The sequence below is a fragment of the Rhinolophus sinicus genome, linkage group LG04 (genome assembly GCF_036562045.2).
Source record: "Rhinolophus sinicus isolate RSC01 linkage group LG04, ASM3656204v1, whole genome shotgun sequence".
NCBI lineage: Eukaryota > Metazoa > Chordata > Mammalia > Chiroptera > Rhinolophidae > Rhinolophus > Rhinolophus sinicus.
The window spans coordinates 35359760-35383286 of record NC_133754.1 but is presented as its reverse complement, the minus strand read 5'-3'; the positions used below and the strand labels follow the sequence as shown (position 1 = coordinate 35383286).

Here is a 23527-nt window from a genome sequence, read left to right as displayed (position 1 = left end):
AAGTATAACCTACCGATGCTACATTAGTGAGCCCCACTCTATCTTGAGAACATGATCAATGGCGATTATATCTCATAAATCTTGGCATAATTTCCTGCTGGTAATTGATGGGATAAAAGCATTGCTAAAAGATTGTGCTGCCCGTTCCTTCGTTCCTTCAAATTTTCAGCATGTTCCTGTGTATACAGCCTATAATGAAAATGTTCACGATGGCTTACAAAATATGAAAAACAAACAAAAACTGAGAAACAAGTAACCCCTCCTGTAAAACTTGCATTAACACAAACATGCATACACATATCATAACCTGAAAAACATACTGAAAGGAATCACTGTATGTTTCTTCAGTTCTCATATTTGGCAGACACAAAAAAATAAGTTTAGTGCACCAGTTTAAAATTGTTGGCCATGCAAATTCCTCTCTATCTGTTATCCACTGGAGTGTTTTAAGATATTTTAAAGATACTCATGATGTTGAAATATTGAAAATAGAGGATTACCTAATCATTTTATCATGCTTAGTTATATTATCTTATAGAAAATATATTTAATGCATGAGTTTAGGTTTTATTTTCAAACATCCCAATTGTAAGACCAAAATCACTTGTTTACACTTCAAAAGGATAAGCACAAAATTTTTGTTTTATTCAAGAAAGAATCACGGAATTGTGTTACTATTGAGGAGTTATGCTTTTACTTAAGAAGCTATTTAAATTAGAATCAAAAGGGAAATTTTAAAGGAAAAAATTACTAGTTCCTTTGAACATAGCTTTTATGAAATCACACTATATTTGTAGAGATAGAAATAAAAGATTTCATTTTACTAGTAAATAAAGTATAACTGAATAGTATAGTACCAAAATGCATTTCACCCAAGTCTGTAATTTATTCAGTAACTATACATCATTGCTATATCAGCCAATTAATGAAAAAGTTATATATCTGTTGCTGATAATCTTTAAACTTCTAGATTTATATCAGAATAAATTTTGTTGATTTGTGGAAAAACTAGTGACTATTGTACATGCACTCCATTTTTTCCCATTTAATATACCGCATGAAAAATGTGGCAAATACAGTTTAAAAGATAGTTTTTAGGAAAGGCAGTTACACATAATAGTTAGAAATAATTAGATTTGGTGATTAAAATACCTTTCCTTGATTATGTCCCATCTATACCCCAATTTGTTTATTTACCCAAAATGGAAAATGTAAACCACAAAAAAGGTTATTGTCTTAGGTAGCTACATTTTTACATAATTGGCATGCTTAGTCTTCCAATAAGATGAGTGAACTAATCTGCATAGTTTCTGTCTTTGGTGCTGAGCTTGGTTTCCTGTCGCACATTGCCTACTATCACTATAGTCATGGAACCCCGAGTTCCATAGGTATGGATATGTTTAATAGCTTTGAAATCCTTTTTGATCTTTGAGGCACCTTCATCATAACATCACTTTCATGAAACACAATGTCATGAACAAATTACATTTTAGAAAGAATAAATTGGAAACAACATGATTATAAATTTCCTTGTCAACTGCAGGTTAAAAGAAAGCCAAAATAGGGAGAACAAGACTGTCAGGGAAGTATGATTTATCTACTTCACAGTTTTCCTAGATTAAGTCCAACCAGATTGAACCAATTCATAATGTTGTGAGCTACTAGAAAAATGTAAATATAGACATTTTTCAAAATTCAAAGTAATGTAAATCAGCTATTTAAAAAGTAATCACAATGTATAGCATTTCACTGAGTTACAGTTGTCAAAGTGTAAAAAGATCAATAATCCTTATAACACCTTTTATTTCCATATATACACAGATGCCATATCCTTACACTTTATTGGATTTAGTTACCTACCCTATCTGGCTCATTGCATTACAAAAAAATTATCAGACAAAAAAGTGATTTTCTATACAATTAAAGAAAATAATAGGGTAGTCTTGACACAGGGGTAAAATCTTTAAAGATCCATGAATTAAATTCAATTAAAACAACAGAAACCATTATAATATACTATGAAATGTCTAACAATAATGTAAACATGAATCTGGTTAATGTGAATAATTCATTATATAGCTAATCTTGCACCAACATTCTATATTCATTGGCGGGGGGGGGGGGGATAAAGAGGAAAATGTGAGATCCCAAACCCTCAATCCTAGTTAATACATGCACCATTCCAGTTATAAAATAATGGTGCTCCCCAAATATGAGAAAACATATGTGCCAAACATACAACACCCATACATCTAGTGCAACAAGAGTTCCAGATGATAAGACCTAAATAGATTTCAGTAGGGCATGATTCTAAGGGGAAAACATAGCAGCAGCAATAACAACATGATCTATTTGAAGAAAATCACCTCAAATGGAATTTTTGTCCAATACTTCTAATATTTCAAATATGAATCTAATAGCAATGTTACAATGGATTATAATGTAGTGGAACTAAGAATTGTTTTAAAATTATCCAAAATTCCAATGTAATTATCGTATTTATGTATTTACTTATTTACTACCTGATAGATACTAAATTCAGAACTCCTTAAATATAATTTAAGGTTTATTATTTTAAACAATGTCTTGGTTTGATCATAGCCCCATTCTTATTTTCCTTTGATTCATTATAGCCACATTCCATTCACATGAGAAATTTCCTGTTTCACAGAAAGATTTTCAAATGGAGAGAAATCTAACATATAAATATAGTACATTGGAAGCAAAACTAAACCAAATGTTACTCTTCCAAAATATTTACAAATTTGTCATAGCTGTGATACAGACTATGCAAAAATAATTGTCTAATATAATTTTTTTTCTATTTTGAAATAACATTTTAAAGGGATTATCATGTGTGTCAAATATTGGCATTAGTTAAAATAAGAGAATAGAAAGAATATGTGAAAATACATACTACTAATTGAATCACCATGCAAAACATCTAGAGATCAGACTTAGGTTAAAATTTGCCACATAAACTTATTTTTTTCTAATTAGTTTTAAATAAAAATTACTTATATTCTTTAAATTATGTTTGTCTTCATTCTCTGGTATTATAAGTAATGTTGTGTTTAGTGTTATTCATATCACGTATAATATAATAACTTTTAATGTAATTTTATTTTAAAATATTTGCAAATAGAAATGTAACCATATAAAACTTGAATTAAATATCTACACATTGTTTAATTTAACACAAATATTCAATTCTGCCAATATGTGGTTTTAATTTTCAAGTTACTATACAAAAATGTGCACAATGACATATAATATGATGTAGTATTTTATCAACATAATGTCCTGAAGTTTTCTAAATTAGTTGTCTAAATGTTATATTATTTTTCTCCAATAAAACAAACAAAAATGTAATTAAAACTAATAAGACAGTCTGTAAAGCATGCATATGAATACCCACATTTCTATTTAGAAACACATGTAAACAGAAATCTGTATGTCAGGATTGTTTATAGAATTGCAGTTGAAATGTTTAAAGAAATTCAAACTACAGAAAAATAATATATTTTTTTATATTTAAAAGTATTCACTGTGATCTAGCATATGATAAAATGGCTCCAAAACCCAACGTATGTAATAGGTTTTACATTTCTAATTTGTGAAATTCATTTCAAAAACAACTGATCTGAATTAATTTTAATTAATTATGTCATTTAAATGCACAAAGAAATAGCTACATCAAATTTATGAATTAGTCAATGTGTTATTTTTATTTTAAATAAAAAATAGTGATTTTATTTTTGCATAATAAATAGTAATTCAAATTAAGCAATTTTTAATGAATATTAATAATAGGAAACTGATTTGGTATTATGAAAAGAGAAAATTAGCGGGATGATAAGATCTTTCCCAAATATGAAAATCTAACTTTCATTTTGTTTCTGCTAAATATTTTGAAAAGATGCTTCTTTGATTTTTATCCCTCATTATAACACATGTTAGTATCCATAAAATAAAATACATTTTCATATTTAGCATCAGATTTCTATTGAAATATTTTTATAATATTGATACACCTTATGAAACAAAGTGTTATTTACTATATTTGTTTGTTTTAAAAGTGTATTTTACAAACTAAGTACAACATCAACATACCTTGATGTTTTGATATTACATATTATATAATTGGTTCTTATTTTGGAAAGGAAATTATGAGTTTATAAAAGATAAAATAGCTAAGTATTTAAAATTCAAAAAGTTATATCATTGTACTCCAATATTCTTTAATGGGCAAAAATAGTGACTGAACAGAATTTTGAAATATATGAATATTAAATATAATGTTGAGGAATTAAAACATGTGGCTATAATATCAAACAGTTTCACATTCTCAACTCTCCAAAATATTTGAAGTCACCATAAGAAGTAATTACTTAATCCTCCAGGTGTTCATCTTGGATGGAAAGAAATAATTTATTTTTTGGTCTCAGAACAGCTTACATACTTCTAAAACTGTGCTGTTTGGGGCTCATAAGTGAAATTCTAAAGCCATTTTATTTAAGCCTATTGTTCTTCAAGTTTAACAAAATACATAAAGTACATATTAATAATTATCTATTTTATTGTACCTCAAATATGAAGACAGCTAAAATTTTAACAATAAATAAAATTTCCTAAATTATAATTGATGTATAAAAATGCTTAGAAAAAATGTCAATATATATTCAAAAAATATCCTATCGTCATGGTACCTTGTGACTAAATGCAATGATTTTTTAAAATATTAAAACTCTCCAACTGAAATATACATGAGTCGGCCTCAGAGAAAAATGTGTCCCTGTGTAGGAAAGTGCCCTGAGTAATGTATTATTCCTTCTGGATTGCTTTTTCTCTGGAGGTAACATTCTCATTAAAAGGATGAACTAATTTTCTTATACCCAGGGGAAAGCACACAGTGTCCAAAAAAGCTTTCTAAATAGATAAACACCTCGCCAGGCTTAAAACACCAGGAGTATATCTGCGAAATGCCTGAAAATTTCATCAGTATCTTGAGTAAGGCAGGTTTTGAACAGTAATATAAATGCAGGACATTAATCATTATTTTCCTTAATTGTTCAAAAAACTTAGCCAATTGTGCCAACAAAGTAAAATTAACAATTAAAATTAAAAATTGAGATGACTTTTATGTCTTAAGTGCTCAAGTTATATTTCAGTTTTTCTTAACTATTTGATTTTTTTTGTTCGTTTGTTTGAAAATATTTCCTGCATATTTTATAGATATATTTTAAATGCACTAGCAGTGTCCCCAATGGTTTTCAAGTACAAATTTGCATTATAAGGTACTAAACAGTCACCTAATACTCATATTGATATTTTGGACTTCCTTGAAGTTAATGCCAAGGTAAATGGTGTGATAGACAACTTAGGAAGTTTATAACATACACTGAATTCACCTTAATCTATAACCATCTATGGATGCATATTTGTTCATTCATTAGGGGAGTGACTTCTACACGCAAGGTATAGTTTTAGGATCTTATGATAACAGCCATTATCCCAAATATCTCTTTTTCCTATTATACATTTATTTAGTTGAATTTTGGCAAGGTAGGTAGAGAAAGTATGTTCAAAATAATTCTGAATTAATTAATTATCTATTTCACTGAATAGCAACATATTTGTATAGAACAATGTGTGGTAAGATGATATTAATAAGACCTTTTTATTAAGTATCGATGTCAGCTTGCTACAATTCTGTATCTTTCAAGACATTTAATGTACTTGAGTTTCTGTTCTCTTCTTATTAGAGAAGATAGTGATTTAATTATTATGTTTACAGTGGATTTATCATTGCTACCATTTTAAATTCCAAACATTACAGCTCTCTCTTTATAAGAATCTATAAAGAGTCCTTTCATCATTTGAGGGGAAGCTCAGATCCTTACTGAGACTGGTAAATAGTACTTTAGTGATATTTGAAAACCTTGAGAATGGAAATGATTTCATTATTGAATTAATAACCAAATTTATACCACCGGATTAAGAGAAAATTAGTACTACCTATATTATTAATTATGCAAAACAGTTGTTAAATATAGAATATTAAATTTATAAATGATGTATCACATAGTTTTTTTGCCTTTTGTAATTAACTCTGAAAAAATAAGCCAAAGATCCTTAAATATTATATATAGTACAGAGTATTGATACATCTTTGTACGATATTTATTATTGAATCTTATCTAAGAAAAATAAGTATGCCCAAGATTGTTTGAATTAAAACCAAAATAATGGAAAAAAATTACCTCATACATTATTTCAACATGTGTTAAATGCAAATTAAAAAAGGAAATGTAAGAAAAAATTACCAATAATTTAGAAACAGCACTCAATTTTTTAGAAAGTCTTATCATATATTTTTGAAATATACTAAAAGTTCAATGTAATCATTCATAGTGTGAGAATATGTAATAAGTCAATAAAACTACACTAAGTTCCTTCCTTTTCAAAGAAGTTGTACCTTTAAATTTACTGTGAAGTATTTACAAATGAGCATTTAATTTTGTAAACAACAATATGTTAAAATACATTTAAAGCTGTGATATCTGTGTGTGTGTGTGTGTGTGTGTGTGTGTGTGTGTGTGTAGCATGAGAGAGAGGTTTTTATCTGAGAGGTTTTCATCTGAAAGACATAATCGTATCTTTCATATGTATATAGTGTAAATAGCAATAATTAATTACCACGTTAATTTTAGAAAGAATTACAATTGACATACAACCAGTAGAGAAAATGGAAATCTAAAATTTTTAAGCTCTTCATTTGATTGTGCATTGTATTAATTTTTAAAAACTGAAAAGGCAGAGACCCAAAGTAGTTGCCAAAGTACACATCATCTGTAATGAAAAAAGGAACATAGTTCAGAATTTTAGAATCATCCTTCTGTCCTGTTGCCGTTGGCTATCATTTGGTATAAAATAGCAGCAAATGTTACACAACTATTATTTTGTTATTTTAGACCCAACTTATTAAACAACTCTCAATGAAGGGAAAAGTTAAGATTACATGATCACTAAATCAGATCAACAGTAAAAATAAAAATCCAACTGACAGTATATTTGTATAGCAAATCTAATTCACATTTTGTTGGAAAAATAATAGAGAAGATGAAATCCAAAATTTCTTTACAAAGTATATTAGTATTTAGTCTCAAAAAAAACACAATGAAATAAAACCTTAAAACAGATTTGAAGAGTTTGGGAATCTTACCATGTCCTATCTTACTTCCTCTAGATATACCTCAAATTACAAACAGCTTATCACTAACACAGCAATACTGAAGAATATATTTACTCATTCTTTTGTTCTAATACACTGGAAAAAAAAATGTTTTGACAAGTCTGTGTCTCCTTTTTAAACATTTTTGGTCCTACACTTATTGGATCAGACTTTCCAAGTTATATCTTCCATCCAGCGATTCTCATATTTGATGTTTGATACATTTTCATTGACTTGACCTTTTTCAAGTTTCCAAGTACATCCGCAGTTACACATTCGGAGAAAAGCTTCTGTTGTTACCTGTGATTATAATTTTCCCTCTATAATAACATGCTTCTTAAGTTACTACTGCAGCTCCCTTAGGATGTCCAGGGGCCTGTCGGAGTCAGGGCAGTTTACAAATTCTGCTCTGGGAGACTCTAAGTCACTTTAAATCTTTAACACATTTACATTTCTAATAGAATAATCATTTATAGTAAACCAGTTTCCTCTGGTTGTAAAATAATTCATTCTTATTTTCTCTGATTTCTTTATAGCGTAAACCAATGTAGAATCTGTTACTTCAAATATTATATATAAAGCATTTATAAACTGTGAGCTCCTAGAGAACAATGCCTGAAAATACATGATTATGATACATAAATTTTAATATTGGAGGAACAAATTATATTTAAACATGGTTGAAAGCGCAAATGCCATGGTCCAGCACATAATATAATATGAAGCTCCTAGGTTAAGACAATATGGAGGGTGTCTAAAGGCATTCAAATTCAAATTTTTTTTAAAAGAAAATAAACCTATTCTGATCAAATAAAACACAGATTTTTTTCAGGATTGAGTTGTGGGTCACCAGTTGGTGAGCATTGCTTTAGTGCTTATAAGCACATAGTAGAGGCATTTTGTAAATTGTATGAGCTACCCAGTTAATCAAAGTGTATAATTTTAGGTATGTTAACATTTAAAGAAATTTTCACCTTTATATTTAGATGCTCTGTGATAAAGATGACTATTAATGTGTGACAAGTCCACAGTGATAATTTCATACCCACATCCTCAAACATTGTCATGCTTAAATAGTACTTGGATTGTTACGCTAGGTATAATGTAAGATAATCATATTTTTAATTTAACAACCTGAGGAGAAATAAACCAAATTTTTAATTTCAATCTTTTGGGGGGAGGGAAATGATTTGAGTTGCAAGAATCAAACATAAAAAATAGAGAACATTTCCAATATGTTTAAAATTGGGCACAGAGCTTTAAAATGAAAGTGTAAACCAAAGCCATAATAACAACTAGATGACTCAAGTTTGTTCTATACAAAAAACAAAACAAAACAAAAAGAAAAACTTCTCTAAGATAAAAATTCCTAAATGAAGAGAGTTCGTTGTTAAAATTCAAAAGATTATTCAAGCTATATAGAATTAGCCACATCATAAAATGTATAATTTTATTCAAAGACCCTTTGTAAATGGTTTTCAGTATATACAATTTTGTCAGCTTTGGAGAAGATATTTTAAATTTAGAATCTGAATACTCAACATCTATCTTTTGCCTTCTTTCTTATTAAAATTTCTGATGAGATACCTAATTTTCTTCTAAGACTCAGGGTTCTTTAATGATAACCAGTAACAAAAATACCATTGTACTTACACTTAAATGATGGTATGGTAAATGATTTTGAATATTCTCTGACATATATGAGTAATTTTGGGGTGTGAATGTTCATATTTGGAGGCACCCATGTAAATATATTATTTACTAGATTTAAAATTTGGGGGATAATTATAAAATTGAAGGATCGGTTTCAGTGAAAAAAAATTAATTGACAATTTAGCAAGTGCTAATTCATAATTCTTTATTTTACTATTTGCTACCTAAATGTCAAACAAAAAGAAAAACATGAAGAAAAAAATGTTATGTGTATTTATATGCTTTAAGGGAACTTTAGCAAGGGCAGAGTTCAGTAAAATAAAGAAAAACATGTACTGTTACCTTTACTCTTAGGATTGTAGATAAAGTTGATGTTAAAACTCAGGATTTAAATAAATTTGATAACTATGAGCTTCCCATTATTATTAGGGTTTTCAGAAGTGAAACATCCTTTGACTTTGGACTTAAATACAGCAAAAATATTCTACTGTTGTAATGTTAAAAGCATGATTCTGTACAGATAATTTATGTAGACAAGAACATTACAGGTAAAATATATTTATTGATCAAGTATTCATTTTTACATATAAATTTTATGTTTAAAATTTAAATTTTTGTCTACATGAGCCTAATGAACCTCTCATAAATAAAGCATTCTGGTCAGTCTCTATCACAGTACCTGGAAAGGAACTTTCTAATGAAATAACATGGGGTTACTGCCACCCTTCATGTTCTATTTATATAGTTACGTACCTAATTCCAAATTGAAAATATACACAAATTTGGGTTTCAATACCCAGAATTAAGTTTTTGAAAAATGAGTTATGCAATAAGATTCTTTAAAAAATGTGTGACTTGGAGAGAGTAAACATTATTACTGGTGGTAGAAATAAATGTGTAAGAAAAATCTAAGATATGTGTATTCCAGAATGCTGAAAAGCAACCAAATTTTGCTACTTGCATATATATGATTCAATATTGCAGCATTACAATTAAATTCGAATTTATTTCATTATATGTTGACACATTGCTTAAAATGTAATGATCTGCAAAGAAGTTTGTCGAAAGTAGACTATGATATTAATGAGTCTGGAGTTCAGTCAAGCCACAATTCCATATCTGCATATGTTAAATAGAAAAAATCCTTGAAAACATTGTTTCATAATTTAGTTTTAGAAACATATGTAATTTTGAAATATGTATATGTTTATTTTATTTTAGAACTATACAATATTCCTTCATGATCACTGAAAATGCTACCTAATTAAGAAGAAAATAATTTGGAAGGCTTCTGTTGAACATATCACTATCAATATTAATTTTCTCCTATAAAATGACTTTCCTAATGTCTAATAAAAAATATATCTCATATACTTAGCATTATTCAATATATCATTAAATTTTTATTTTTACAGAAATAGAAAATGAGAAAGCAAATCATTTTATATTTACATTACATCAATTCTCTATGAAATATTTGTTTTGATCTTCAAAAGATGTTTTTAATAAGAAATAATTTAAATCACTCTAAATTTAATTAAGGTTAAATGTTTGTCTTTTAAAAAATGAGTACTAAAGCTATTCATTTTATAATATTGGCACAATTACCATGAGAAATATTTGACCTGCATCTTTTAAGCCAAATGGTCTGCTATAAACAGAAGAAGAAAATGGTATTATATTATTTTCACAATCAAACATTATTCTACATAAAATTCTTTTCTTTACCACAGTCTAACATGCCTAAACCATAGAACATGGAAGTGTAATTAAAAATCAATGGAAAAATTGAAATATAAAGAACGCTAGATGAAAATTGAGTATGTAATGCTCTCTTTGATAATACTTATTTTTGTATGCCATATACATGCTACATATAGTGATGGAAATATATATGGATATTTAGAGATAGGCATTTAATTGAATTAAATAAAATTAATGATAAAATGCACAGTTGTCAAATGCATTATTAATTGTATAAGGTTCCTTTGAATACAGATGTTAGATAATTATTTTTATGCACATGACTAATGGTCATCAAACTGCTTTGATTTTTTTTTTTTGTCATTTATTTGTATTTGCAAAAAGAAGAGAACTTCAAGGGATTTAAGGAACATTATCCATAAGTTAAATAGTTAATTTAACAGCAGTTTAATTACCACTTTCACAATATTTCATTCCCTTTGAAAGTCAATTAATTAAATGTTCCTGTGTTCTAGCATTTCAATTGGTTCTTTGTTGTTTTTAGGACCTTTTTCCAGTGTAAAATTTATTCTTAAAATTAGTTATAATAAATATTTTGCCATCCCTAAAAATATCTTAAATTAGAGCCAACTGAAAAGTACAAGTGCATGTTTCGGAATGAAATAGAAGAATATTAGTCGTCTGTTTTATTTTCCTTATTTTGGAATTCTGCGACCTTGGAAACAATCTATTGAGCTCTTGAAATTTAAGTAGCCAGTTTTTGGCATTTCAAACAAGGAGTATTCCCACTCTTTACCTTGCCCTACTGAAAAATAATGAAGAGAATGGGTAAAAAATGGCAGGAAGGAAGAAATGGGGAGATGTAAGGAAAAAGGAAGGGAGTCCAAAAAATTAGAGTATGGAAAGAAAATTACACATTTAATTTGAATAATCTGCCAATAACATAACAGTAACAAAAAAATAATTAATGATATAGGGCAAGAAACTGGTATATTAGATTAAGGTCTTCAATTCTAACCTTTTCCACACTATCTGTGGATCTTTTCATTACACACTAGTTTGATTTTCCTATTGAGGTTGAGGGAACAGTAGTGGGACAGACTTGGGTACCCAAAGCATTCACCAAAATTTTCCACTTCACATGTATAAAGGTGATAATGCCTAAACAAAAGATGTGTTCCAAGTGTGATATTTGTGCTAAAGTTGATTAACTCATAACTTCAATCAATAGTTTAGCTGTAAATGATTTTGAATATTAGCATACAAACTATCCACATTTACAGGTAATATATTTACTTTCTCTGAGATAATTTAAGTATTTACACTATCATCATACGTAGATAAAAATAAGATTTTGTAATATCTACCTGGAAATATATTTGTATAAGATTATGCAACATATCAAATAGAACAAGCACAAAGAGTAAGCTTAGTATGCATCCAAATTTTAATTGATGCCTGAAACATTACATATTGTTCTCCAAAATTCTATGGAGAAAATTTGCAGGGTCCCTTAATCCAATCATATACCACTGATATGCCCAATTTAATTATTTATTCAGTGAACACCTGAAAAAACAAAAATCAAATATTGAAAACTACACAACTTACGTTCTATTGTATGTTACTGTATTGATAGGAAACTATGTATAAGGAGAAAATTATTCATTTTTAATTCTATCCAGTTTCATGACTCTACATGTTAAAATTTTTTCAAGTTTATTAGCAAAATGATGAGCTTACCTTTATCCTCTTAATACAGTTGGGAAAAATATAATTTAGAAATTAGAAGTAACCTCTTTCCATAAATCATATAATCATTATTTTTGAGATTAAAAAATATGTTGGACACCTTAGTAAGAGTGGAAATATAAATGAGACACCTAAAGCGAGTGTATGTGACAAGATTATGTGCAATAGTGCTAGTTCTGAAAATATTATTTTGTAAATCTTTGAAAAGTACATCAACTTTCTTTGGAAGCTATTTATATTGTCCAGAAATACATCTTTAATCTCATGTAATTCTTATCTCCTACTTTTTTTATGAGTCAATTAAGAAACAAAACTTAGTTACATGGAGGATTCCATTTTGCATAAATATTTTATAATTTATACAATACTACCATATCTACATATAATAATATTGGTGAAGTGATATTGACATTTTTAAAAGAAAAATGACTCTCACTGTGAAGAGAAATTAATAACCCCAATTGTGAAATCAAATGCTAGTATATTTTCCCTTTCTAATCCTGTATCTAATATGGAGGAGGTAGATGAAAAGTAGGAGATACATTTTTATTTTTTCATGATATTATCACATGGCATTGTTAATCTTGTTCTTTTCCCTTTAAAAAAATCAAAAGGGAAAATGTTGCACAGAATGGGGATAGTTTACTTCACTTGGCCAATACAGCATTACCATATATAATTTTTATAATTCCTCAGTGAAACTATTACCACCTGTTCAACCTAAATTCAAATAGTTACTCTCAATTTACTCATGGGTAAATGCTGCCTCTTTGTGGCAGAATGCCATGGAAAGCGTTCCTTAAACATAAAGTTTATGAACAGCCCTTGATATGGTACACATTTCAGGTGAGATTATGGGAACACCCACCAATAGCAATGAAGCACCTGGCTCTTTAAGTTTGATTAGTTCAAACATTTCCTACCTTTAAGTACTAATCTAAATTCAATGCCAAACCTTATTCAGAGGTGAACAGCTTATTCCCACCAGCATTTTGAATATTTAGGATATAGATCAACTTGAGATAAACTATCCATAACAATTGTTGAAGGTAGTTTTACACAAGTAAAAACATGGAAACTATGGAAATTTGTAGACTGAATAAATAATATTGACATGACAAAATACATAATATTGGGGAAAAATGAATACGAAATATATTACTTACCATGCTCCATGTATTATTAGATGAATAATTCCATAAGGAAAAGAAGTATACAATTACAATTTCATTAATAAACACATTAAAAGACACATTTAGAAAAACATAATTCCCTGAACCAACATAGCCATATATATATATATATACATATATACACATATATGTATATATATATTATATTATATTATGTATATATTTAATTTGATAATTATGAGGAACATTTTTCTATTAGGAACGTTACCTACTATATCCTGAATTGTTAATAATGGAGACTCAGTCAATCACACATAGCTAATTCTTTTGCACCTTAAGTAATCATTACTTCAATCCCTCATTTGAGATAGTTATCAAGTGTTTATTCAGAAACTATTTAAAAAATTACATGTGCTGGGATACATATAAGACTGTAACAACAGTAGCCCCATCTTACAGAAATCCTGTTTGTGGTTATCATCATTGCTTACTGCCCAAAGGGATAAAGACATTGTATAGAGATTTGTACAGTCCATCATTTGGTCTTCTGAGGTGCTAATACACGTGGATCTGTACAAATGCAACTGGGTTTGGTTAAACAATCAAAAATCGGCTACAATAGTAGTCAAATCAATACATCATTTTGGTTGACTAATAAAAATACTTTTAAATCTTTTCTAATAAAACCAGAAACTTGCACACGATTCTCACTCGAATGGCCCAATTAATTGCCCTAAATTTTTTTCTTTTATACATTGGGACACAGTTTTTTTTTTGTTTTTTTTTTTAAAATTACAGATCCAATTGGGTGGGTTGCATTGGCTTTAAAACTTTGCCATTAAGTTCTCCATATTTTTAATGATTTAAAATGCTTTCCTGATATCACTTCAGTTTTGGAAATGCAGCTCCTAATATAGTGCGACACCTCTGTGAAAATCATAGGCTAAATAGTGAATGAAAGAGAAATGCTAAATGTGCATATAAAAATAGGTGCTACAATAAAATATTTGTATATTTCATCAATAAGTTATTTTGACTAATCAATTATGGATCATATAGCTCTGTAATTTTAATGATTTGTCCACATCTATGGTGATCCTTTCCGAGATCACAATACTTTTGTTTTTAATTCAAATGTCCAGAATGCATACAAATACATCCTTTAAAAAGAAAGTAAAGGAATGCGAGAGGAGGGAGGCAAGGAGAGAGGAAGGGGGTAAGACAAGGGGAAAAGTAAGAGAATTAACTTTCTATTGAAGTTGGGGTGTGCTAATCTCTCCACAAAAGCCATTTATACCCACCCATGGCTTAAAAGGGGGAGAAGGGGAGGGGGGAAGGGAGCAAAAGAGGAAGAGTAGAATCTATCCATCTTCACCATTCTTAGCACTTCCAACCACTACAAAAATGACTGCGACCTTTAACAAGTCACCCGCGCAGCCAATTACCTTTCAAAAAGCCCTTCTCCTCTCTCCCCTACACGCAAGAAAAAGCGATGTTCCCAGTTTACACAAATGTTTCCCCACGTGTAAAATTAAAAGGAAATTGCACACCCTTTCAGTATCTTCCGCTGAAGTTGAGAATCTCGTGCCAAGGCACTTCACTCTGAACGTTGAAACAACACAATTAATCAAACGTGTTCACCGTGTGTATCTGCTTGCTTGTTTGTTTTAAATGCAAAAGCTCCAAGGGAGTTTCTTTGCTTTCAGAACTGGCTAAAAGTGGTCTGTTTTTCCAGCACTTCGAGGTAGTCCGGCTCAACGTTTAGTTTTGCTTTTAACTCCAGATATTCGTTCCGGTTGGGTTCTACAAAGACAGCACTGGGGGGGCTGTAAAGCACCGGTTCCCGCAGCCTGCTGTCCCCTGCCCCCGGATGCAAATACTGATGGGGGCGTCTCAGGTCATAGTTGGGGGAGAACGTATAAGCAGCAGGGCTGCACGGGAATTTAGGATATTCCGGGAGGCTATTGCCGGCGGGGGTGGTGGAGCAGTGTTTGTCTGGTTCTAAAATGCCCCTGTAAAAGCGGTCGGCGTCCTGCACCGGCGACAGCAGGTCCTCCCGGGGCTCGATGGTGCTAACGCTATAGGCAGGACTCCGCAAGTGGTGGCTTTCCCGCCTCTCCTCCTCCCCTGGCTGCAGCTGCAGCTGAGGCGGGGGCTGCTGCTGGGGCTGCGGCGGCGGCGGCGGCGGCGGCTGCTGCTGCAGGTGGTGGTTGCTGCTGTAGGTGACCTTGAGCTCGTGCAGGTCTTTGTAATCCTCCACGGAGTTGCCCTCTCGGGAGCGGTAGATGGGGTTTTTGCACATGTGGCCCAGTGGATGGGGGATGTACTCATACACGTGGCCCGCGGGCGTCTTCACCTTGGGCAGCGCGGGCCCGCGGTGGTGCACGTGCGCGTGCGGGTGGCCGCCAGTGCTGCCGCCGCCGCTGTACACGCTGTACTGCATGTTGAAGGAGCTCACGTCGGAATTGTTGGTGCTGGTGTGGTCGCTCGGGTTCTTCTTCCTGCGCTTCATAACCAGAACGAAGAGCCCGGCGGCCACGAAGACCGACATGATGAAAACCAGCAGCAGGCTAAGGATCAACACCGACAAGGGCACAGACGACGCCCCTCCACCCGTGCCCAAGCCCGCGGGGGTTCCAGTGCTGTTCAACCGCAAGGCGGGCGTCACTCCGCTGGTTCTCACGGGGACCTGGATGGAGGAGGGCGTGGGCGTGGAAACCCCAACGTCCGAGTAGTCTGGGCAGAGTAGCTCCGACTTAATAGAGCGCATATCTGTCTCAGCGAACTTCTTCGGCGCCTTGCAGATGACCTCGTCCACCAAGACACCCACTTTGAGCTGCTCGACCCACAGTTTCATGCCCACCACGGCGCAGGTACAATCCCAAGGGTTGTCGTGCAGGTCGATTTGGATGAGTGACTTCAGCTGGTCCAGAACTCCACTCACCGGCAAGGAGGTGAAGTGGTTACTTCTCAGGTTGAGCCTGAGGAGGGTCAGGCCTGAGAAGACGCCTGAGGGCATGGTCTGCAGGAGATTGTTATTCAGGAATAGCAGCTGGAGGTTTGGGACGGGATCGAAAGTCCCAGACTGAATCTCTCGAATGAGATTATATTGGAGGAAGAGATACTGCAAGCTCTGCAGGCCAAAGAACAACTCTGGGCTCAGCCTCTCAATCCGGTTGCCATTTAGGTAGAGGCGCCTCAGGTTGGTGAGATCCCCAAAGGCATGGTCCTGGATCATGGAGATGCGGTTGTTACCCAGATGTAGGAGGTCCAGCCCCGTGGCCTCCAGGAAATCGCTCCTGCGCACCACGGCGATGTAATTCTCCGTCAGATACATTTTCTTGGGGTTGTAGGGTTTAGGTTGCAGCTCTGCGATGCTCTCGATCTTGCGCTCCTGGCAGTTGACGTTGAGGCCTAGATCTGAGATTTGCAGGTTGCAAGAGCACTCCGTGGGGCACTCCAAAGGCACCGGAGATTTGGTCTGGTAGGCGATGCTGGGGCCATAGTTGCTGTAGCTCAAGTCCTTAGTGGGTTGCCTAGAGGTGGGGCGCACCCTGGGCTTGTTGGGTTGGCGGGTCCCCTTAGGGGGTTTCAAGGGGGGTTTGTAAACAGCAGAGGAAGAAGTGGCCACGGAATTTACTGAGGCCGGGGTGGTGTGTAAATACCCCGTGGTGCTCAAAGGCGTCTGCGGCCTCATCTCATAGTCTGAAATAAGTTTCCTTGGACAAAGTTCCTGCTTGGACACCTCGTCCAAGTCCCGGCCATGTAAGCGGAAGGGGGTCTCACAAACCACATCCCCCACCAGGGCCGAGTAGGAGATACTATCCAACCAATCCTTCAGAGAGATCAGCTCACAGGAGCAATTCCAGGGGTTTTCCTCCAGCTGTAACTCCACAACTTTATCCATGTGTTGCAACAGACCCACATAGGGCAGAAGTTTCAGCCGGTTCCCCCGCAGGTCCAAGTGCGTTAAGGGCACAAAACGGAAAAGGTTGTTGGGTAAACTGGACAAGAGATTGTCATTGAGGATAAGCACCTGCAACAAATGCAGTTTCCCAAAAGCATTGGGTTCAATGACACTAATGTAATTATAATCGACCTGTAGGTACTCCAGGCTCTCCAAGCCAAGGAATATATCATCACGCAAAAGTTCCAGTTTATTATTGTTTAAATGCAATCTCCTTAAACCCCGAAGCCCGTGGAAAGCCCCCGTCTCAATGTCCTGGATAACGTTGCTACCCAGATGCAAAATTGAAGCCCCAGTGTAATTGACAAACTCATTGGGATACAGGCGGTTCAAAAGGTTTCCAGACAACAAGAGATGGTACACTGGGAAACGGGGAGGGCTGATTTCAGAGAGGCTGATGATCCCTCGGTTTTCACAGCTCACAGTTAAAATGCCGTCCTTTTCCTCACAAGGACATGCATTGTCACAGATTTCCCCATAATAATCGATGGTTTCTGCACACGAAAGGACGAGAGATGTTAGAGCAAACGCTAGAGTCTGCAGTATCCAGCTATGCATTTTTCTGTGAAGGTCCTGTTCCAAAGTTACTGGGGGACAGCAAGTGTGCATTTTACCTCCTGCAAGGGAGAAAGGGAAAAAGGAAACAACAGAATATGACAAAAATTTAAGGGATCAGTCAGAAAGTCTCTATTTTCCTTAATACTATTTCTCTGAAATCCAGAAGGAGGGTCTATGAATGACATCCCCCCCACACACACCCCTGGGGAACATCGACATTATCCAGACTTTATTAAAATCTGATATTCATTTTGATTAAAAGGTTGATTTCATTTCCTAATGAGTACAACAGGAAATGCCACTCTTTACAAGATAAGGGTAGGTTTAGATAAAATCCCATTTTAGTGTTCTTCTTGCTCCCCCCTTTTCAAAACCAATCCATAAATATACATAAAATGGCTGTCAGTTCAGTTTCATGGTTCTAATTTAAGAGAAAAGAAACACCATTTTACAAGGTTCCCCACCTCACCTATACCAAACCCCTCTGCCTTTCTTTCAGAATCTCTTCATACAACAATTCATTATGAAGGTCTCCCAGTTTCACAGAAAAGGAAGGAGCCACAATACTTGGGCTATTTTAAACCATCGCTCCAAATGCCAAGGTGAGAACCCAAAGAATACTTTTCAGAGGCAAAAAAGGATGTAAGATAATGCATCAAAAGGACCCAGAAGAAGCTTTTAAATCACCAATTGTCTTCAGGAGCTTTGAGTGGAGAAAAAGGAGAGCGTGTTCGCTTTGATTGTGGACTTCACTACCGCTATTAAGCATATCAGCGTCCTAATTGCATGCACGGTACCACTTAGCAGCGCTTCCCAGAGAACGCCTTGCGTCCACTTCTCCTCATTGATCATGTCAGCGACGCTACCAAACCACATCTTGTAGCCACTGAAATAGTTGTGCACGATGGATTACAAAGAACTCTGCGAAGGCATCCGCAATCCCGGAACACCTTCCGATACCTGGAGTTTAAAAAGGACGTTCCAACTGCTTACCGGGAATCAGCTTAAAGTAAACCAAAGACCAGCGCCAAAGCCTCCCTTACCAAGGGCTACACGTCTGTTTGCTATGGTATGCAAAACTAACCTTATTGAATTAGCAAGATTTGAGCTGAACTACCACCGTGCCGGCAGCCCCATCTCTGGAGTTGCTTATTACATTTAATTGTCAGTGCTTTACTCCCCTCCCCTCATTTTTTTTTCCTTTGGGGAAAGGGCACTTGGGTTGATTAGAGGCAAAATAGAAAGGTGGAAGGGAGAATAAACAGTGACATAGGTCAGTGCTTTAATATCCGAATTTCATTTGCCCAAGAAATCAATCTGACTCCCTCCCCCCCCCCTTCTTTCTCTCGTCCTCTCTCTCTTTCTTTCTTTCTTTCTTTCTGACCCCTTAAAGGCTTTCTTCGACTTCTTACTTCGGGTCGACAGCAGCACTCATAAAGAAAAGGACCTAAATGATGCGAGTTTGTAAATGTGTGAGTGTGTGTGGCTTTGGTTGGGGGAAGGGGGAGAGGGGGAGGGAATATTTGGCAGAGATGTTGGGCTCGGGGAACCAATGCCTTTTCTCTGGTCAACCTTGCCTTCGCCTCACCACCATCGAAGTTTGATGTCCAATCTCAGCCCAAACTAAAGCCAAGACGTTTTTGAGTCAAGGGTTCAAGCCTAGAGACCGCGATCTTGACCCCCGAGCCGAATCCAGCCCGCGTTATTATTAAGAGCCCCCGTATTCGCATGCACATGTGCAAGTGTGCCTGCGAATCATTCACGTGTGGCCACCCAGACGTGTCAAGACGAATCGGAATCGCAGTGTATACATCTCGCAAGTATCCTCGACCTCCCAACGCAACTGCAAACACCTCTCGGCATAAAAGCGGCAAAAACACCCTCCATGAAAGCAAAATGTTTACCTTGAAATTTCGGTTCTCCACTAGATCAAATCTGCACATCCATTCAGCTGAGGTTGGGTCCCCTCCTCCTCCCTCCCTGTGCTTCCCCGCCCCCATTCACCTCCCACCCCTCTGACAGTCCATTGCAAATTGTGCCCAGCCGGTATTAAACTCGAGCATTTACAACTTTAATTCAGTTCTGGTTAGCCAGGGTCAAAGAGCTCCTCTCAACCGACTCCCTTTCTCCTCCTCTTTGCCATCAAAGGAGCCCGAAATTTGAGAAAATAAAGTTGACTGAGCTGAAGAAGGCTGACATTCTGACTGGGAAACGCACCTCCGATGTAAATTCGCGGGTGCGCTGCATATACTCAGATTTTTTTTTGAAGGGTGGGGGAGCTGTATTTATTTCCCCCCAAAGAATTTAGACCTTGGATCGTCGCCCTGCACATACACACTAAGCAGCTTGGGGCCGCGCCGGCTGGAGCCCAGTACCCAGGCCGGACCCGCGAGCTCCAGGCACAGCTGCTCCCACAGCGGCCCAGGCAGAAGCACCGGGAGTACCAGGACGCGAGGCTCCCCCTCCCCCACCCCGCCCCGAAGGGAAGGGGAGGGAGGAGAGGGAAAGAAAGCCACCCCGCCGCCACACGCACAGGCACAGACACTGGAGCCTCTTTTGCAAAGTAAACGGCAGACTTACCCCGTCTCACATCTTTAGGGCCCATTCATCGTAGCCACCCTTAAAAAAATACCTCTTTGGGGTGTGCTCTGGGTTTCTGAAGCCCAAGTAAAGCGAGGAGGCAGCGAGCAGTGCGGTCCGAGCCGCTGGAGGAAAGGCGTCCGGACGCCGCCTGCCCGCGGCCGCCGCCGCCGTGGCGACCGCGGGTTCAGGGGTTCCCCAAACGGCTCTCCCCGGCGCTCTCCGCAGTAGTCGGAGCGGGCACCCGGGTTGGGGGGAACGAGGGGCGATCGTGAGTGGCGGGTTGAGAAGGGAGGGGTAAGGGGCGGCGAAGGACCCCTGTAGAGGAGCCTCGCGGTAGGGGCTGTGAGCAGCAGCCGGGCGGGGCGGGGAGGGAGCTGTTGGAGGAGGGGGACGCGGAGAAGACTGCCTGGCATCGCCGGCTCCGCCAACGTGACGGTCAGCCCAGCCGAGCGCTCGCACTCGCTCACACTCACGCTCACTCGCACACTCGCTCCCACCCGCGCCACAGCGCGACCGTGGGTCCCAGGCATCCTTCACCGCACACCCGGCTCCCTCCCAGGCCGGTACTTACAGTTGCCATCTGCATAGGGGGCAACTTTCTCCAAGCCAGCAGCAGCAGCCGTCCCCTCCAGCCGCCTCGGGTTCCTCTCACCCTCGGGCCTGGGTTCGCGCCGGCCGGCCCTCCCCTCCCCTCCCCCCTCGGCTCTCCTCCTTGCGGTCTTCACCACATTCCCCCCTGGTCAGTGGCGCACGCCCGGGGACCAGCCAGAGGGAGCGGGGCGCGGGGGTGTGCGTGCATCGCCCGCCTTCTTCTTGCAGCGCACACTGTACATGGTAGTGAGGGGGCGAGTGAAGGTGGTACCGGCTCTTCGGCTGCTCCCGCGGCGGCTGCGGTTCCTGCACCGTCCTCCGCCCCCTGCGCAGCGGCCACCCAGCGCTGGGATCCCACCGCCGCTGTCCCCTCACAGAACCCGCTGCTGCAGCCGCGGCGGCCCCTAATTAGTATTTGTACGGCTCCCGCATCCTCTTGGCGGTTTCATCGTTCCCGATGTTTGCAGGTTTTTTTGGTTTTTTTTTTCCCTATCCCTTCCCTAGATGCGGCGCACGATCGTCATTATTTGGAAGTCTCTATCTCCAACATCATTTGAGGGGTCTTGGGGGGAGGGGGCAGAAACAGCGTTGTCCTATGCCTGTGGCGTGTCCCGGCAGCAGGGAAACTGAAAACTCAGAGAAAGTCGCGTCTTCCCTCCCAGGCTCTGAGAAGGTGGCAACGCGGTTAGCATCGCAGGGGTCTCTGAGACATCTGCTCCAGTGCGGGTGCAGGGCCCAGTCCAGTGCACTTGTTTATTGTCGCGCCGCTGGTGCGAGCCAAGCTGCAGCAGACATGATGGGCCCGGGGCGAAGCGGGCGCTCGGCGACCGATAGATGGCAGCCGAGAGCGAAGGCTTCCCTTTGCTGGGCTCGGGCGGCACGACCGGAGCCCCCCCTGGATGTCACATTCGCGGGGGACAGAGGAGTCTTGGACCATGTGCGTAACACGAACGTGGGACTGTGCGATCCTTGGATTGAAAAAGGGAGGAGTGGAAATAACCCCGACGGTGCCAGGCTTGTTGCTGGTCAGGGACAGATTGATTGCAGCCTTGTGCTGATCGCCTGCCTTCCTCTTATTTAGAATAATACAGCTCCTGCTGCTGTCTCACGTACTTACTGTACAGGACCCTGGAAGAGGGAGTGGTTCGTCCTAGCTGAAAACAAGGGCGCTATTTTTTTGTTTGTTTGTTTAAGAATTACGTTTCATAGATATGTCAGGGTGATACAAAGGGATGTGAACGACTTTCAGAGGGAATATTTCTGAATATATTTGGTGTGTACTAAAAAGCTGGAAACTCCTAAATACATGCAATATCGATAGAAAGCGAGTTTCTTGAAGAGTCACCTGCTAAACTCCACTAGAGTCATCTCTACAGTAAGTATTCCTGTCTGTTTCCATGAAACCAGACACTGCCCTCCCCTAAAGGGGGTCTTTACATTCATGAGGTTTATTTCCCGTGTTTGTAATATTAAACCTGCAGTCCATTCCTGGTATAGGAAAAAAAGTTGATTATAATGAGTGGCCCAATGCAGGCTAAGTGCACATGTACCTGTTTCTTTGATAACTGGGTACTTTGACCACTTAAATATTTTTTACCCGTTTTATTTTGGAATTAATTATATCGTATATTTTTGGAATCATCTTAAACATTGCCTCTTTGATAAACATTGTTTGATTGATATTGTCTCTTTCTTGGTAATATTTTGGATAATATTGTGGTTATAATATCCTGTTTAAATATAGGATTAAAACAATATATCTTCCCACATTCTTTATAGATGTTGAATTAGAAGTTTTCTAGAGGTAGTGAATATTGCAGTCTCCTGAGGTTTCGCATTGTTTCTTGAAATTTCCTCTGAATATGTTTTTCAATTTTTTTTCTTAAGCCATACATACTTTGTTTGGAAACAATTTTGTTTATTTTGTTTAAATTTGGACACGTAGGAGAGAGACAAAAGAAATAATCTGTAATATCAGATAGTGAAAATAAAATCTTATAATAGAACTTTCTGTTAAATTTCGTTTGGCTTAGGAATGACAACACTTGCTACATGTACATGGTATAAACACACAAGTTAAACTGCACCCACAGACGTCTTGTTACTGTATGTTTTATTTAGTCATCATCTTCTAAAATGATTTCAATATTTTAGAAAATTTATTTTTTAAAGTATAAAATAACCTCTATATTTTCAAAATGACAGTGTTAAAGTACCATAATTTTAAAATCACATATTAATTACACTTAGAAACTTTTGCTATATAGATATTAAGTTCTACCATAGACACAATTTTCAATGTTGATAAGCTATAGAGGTTCTGAAAGGGTGTAACTTGGCTTAATCAGTTAT

General features: G+C 36.8%; 1 protein-coding gene across 3 annotated transcripts; it reads right to left on the bottom strand.

Annotated features, from left to right (window-relative positions):
• Positions 1 to 1786: 1786 nt before the first annotated feature.
• SLITRK5 (SLIT and NTRK like family member 5) lies at positions 1787 to 21293 on the bottom strand. 3 transcript variants are annotated; one of them, XM_019752888.2, is made up of 2 exons: positions 21156 to 21293; positions 1787 to 18060 (listed from the first exon to the last, which is right to left on the bottom strand). In XM_019752888.2, the coding sequence occupies exon 2, from the start codon at positions 18050 to 18052 to the stop codon at positions 15179 to 15181; it is 2874 nt and encodes a 957-aa protein (XP_019608447.1). In that variant the 5' UTR covers positions 18053 to 18060; positions 21156 to 21293; the 3' UTR covers positions 1787 to 15178. The 3 variants fall into 3 exon arrangements, with proteins under 3 accessions (XP_019608447.1, XP_019608446.1, XP_019608448.1); XM_019752887.2 differs by lacking the exon at positions 21156 to 21293 and adding an exon at positions 20582 to 20892; XM_019752889.2 differs by lacking the exon at positions 21156 to 21293 and adding an exon at positions 19906 to 19972.
• Between the last annotated feature and the right edge of the window lie 2234 nt (positions 21294 to 23527).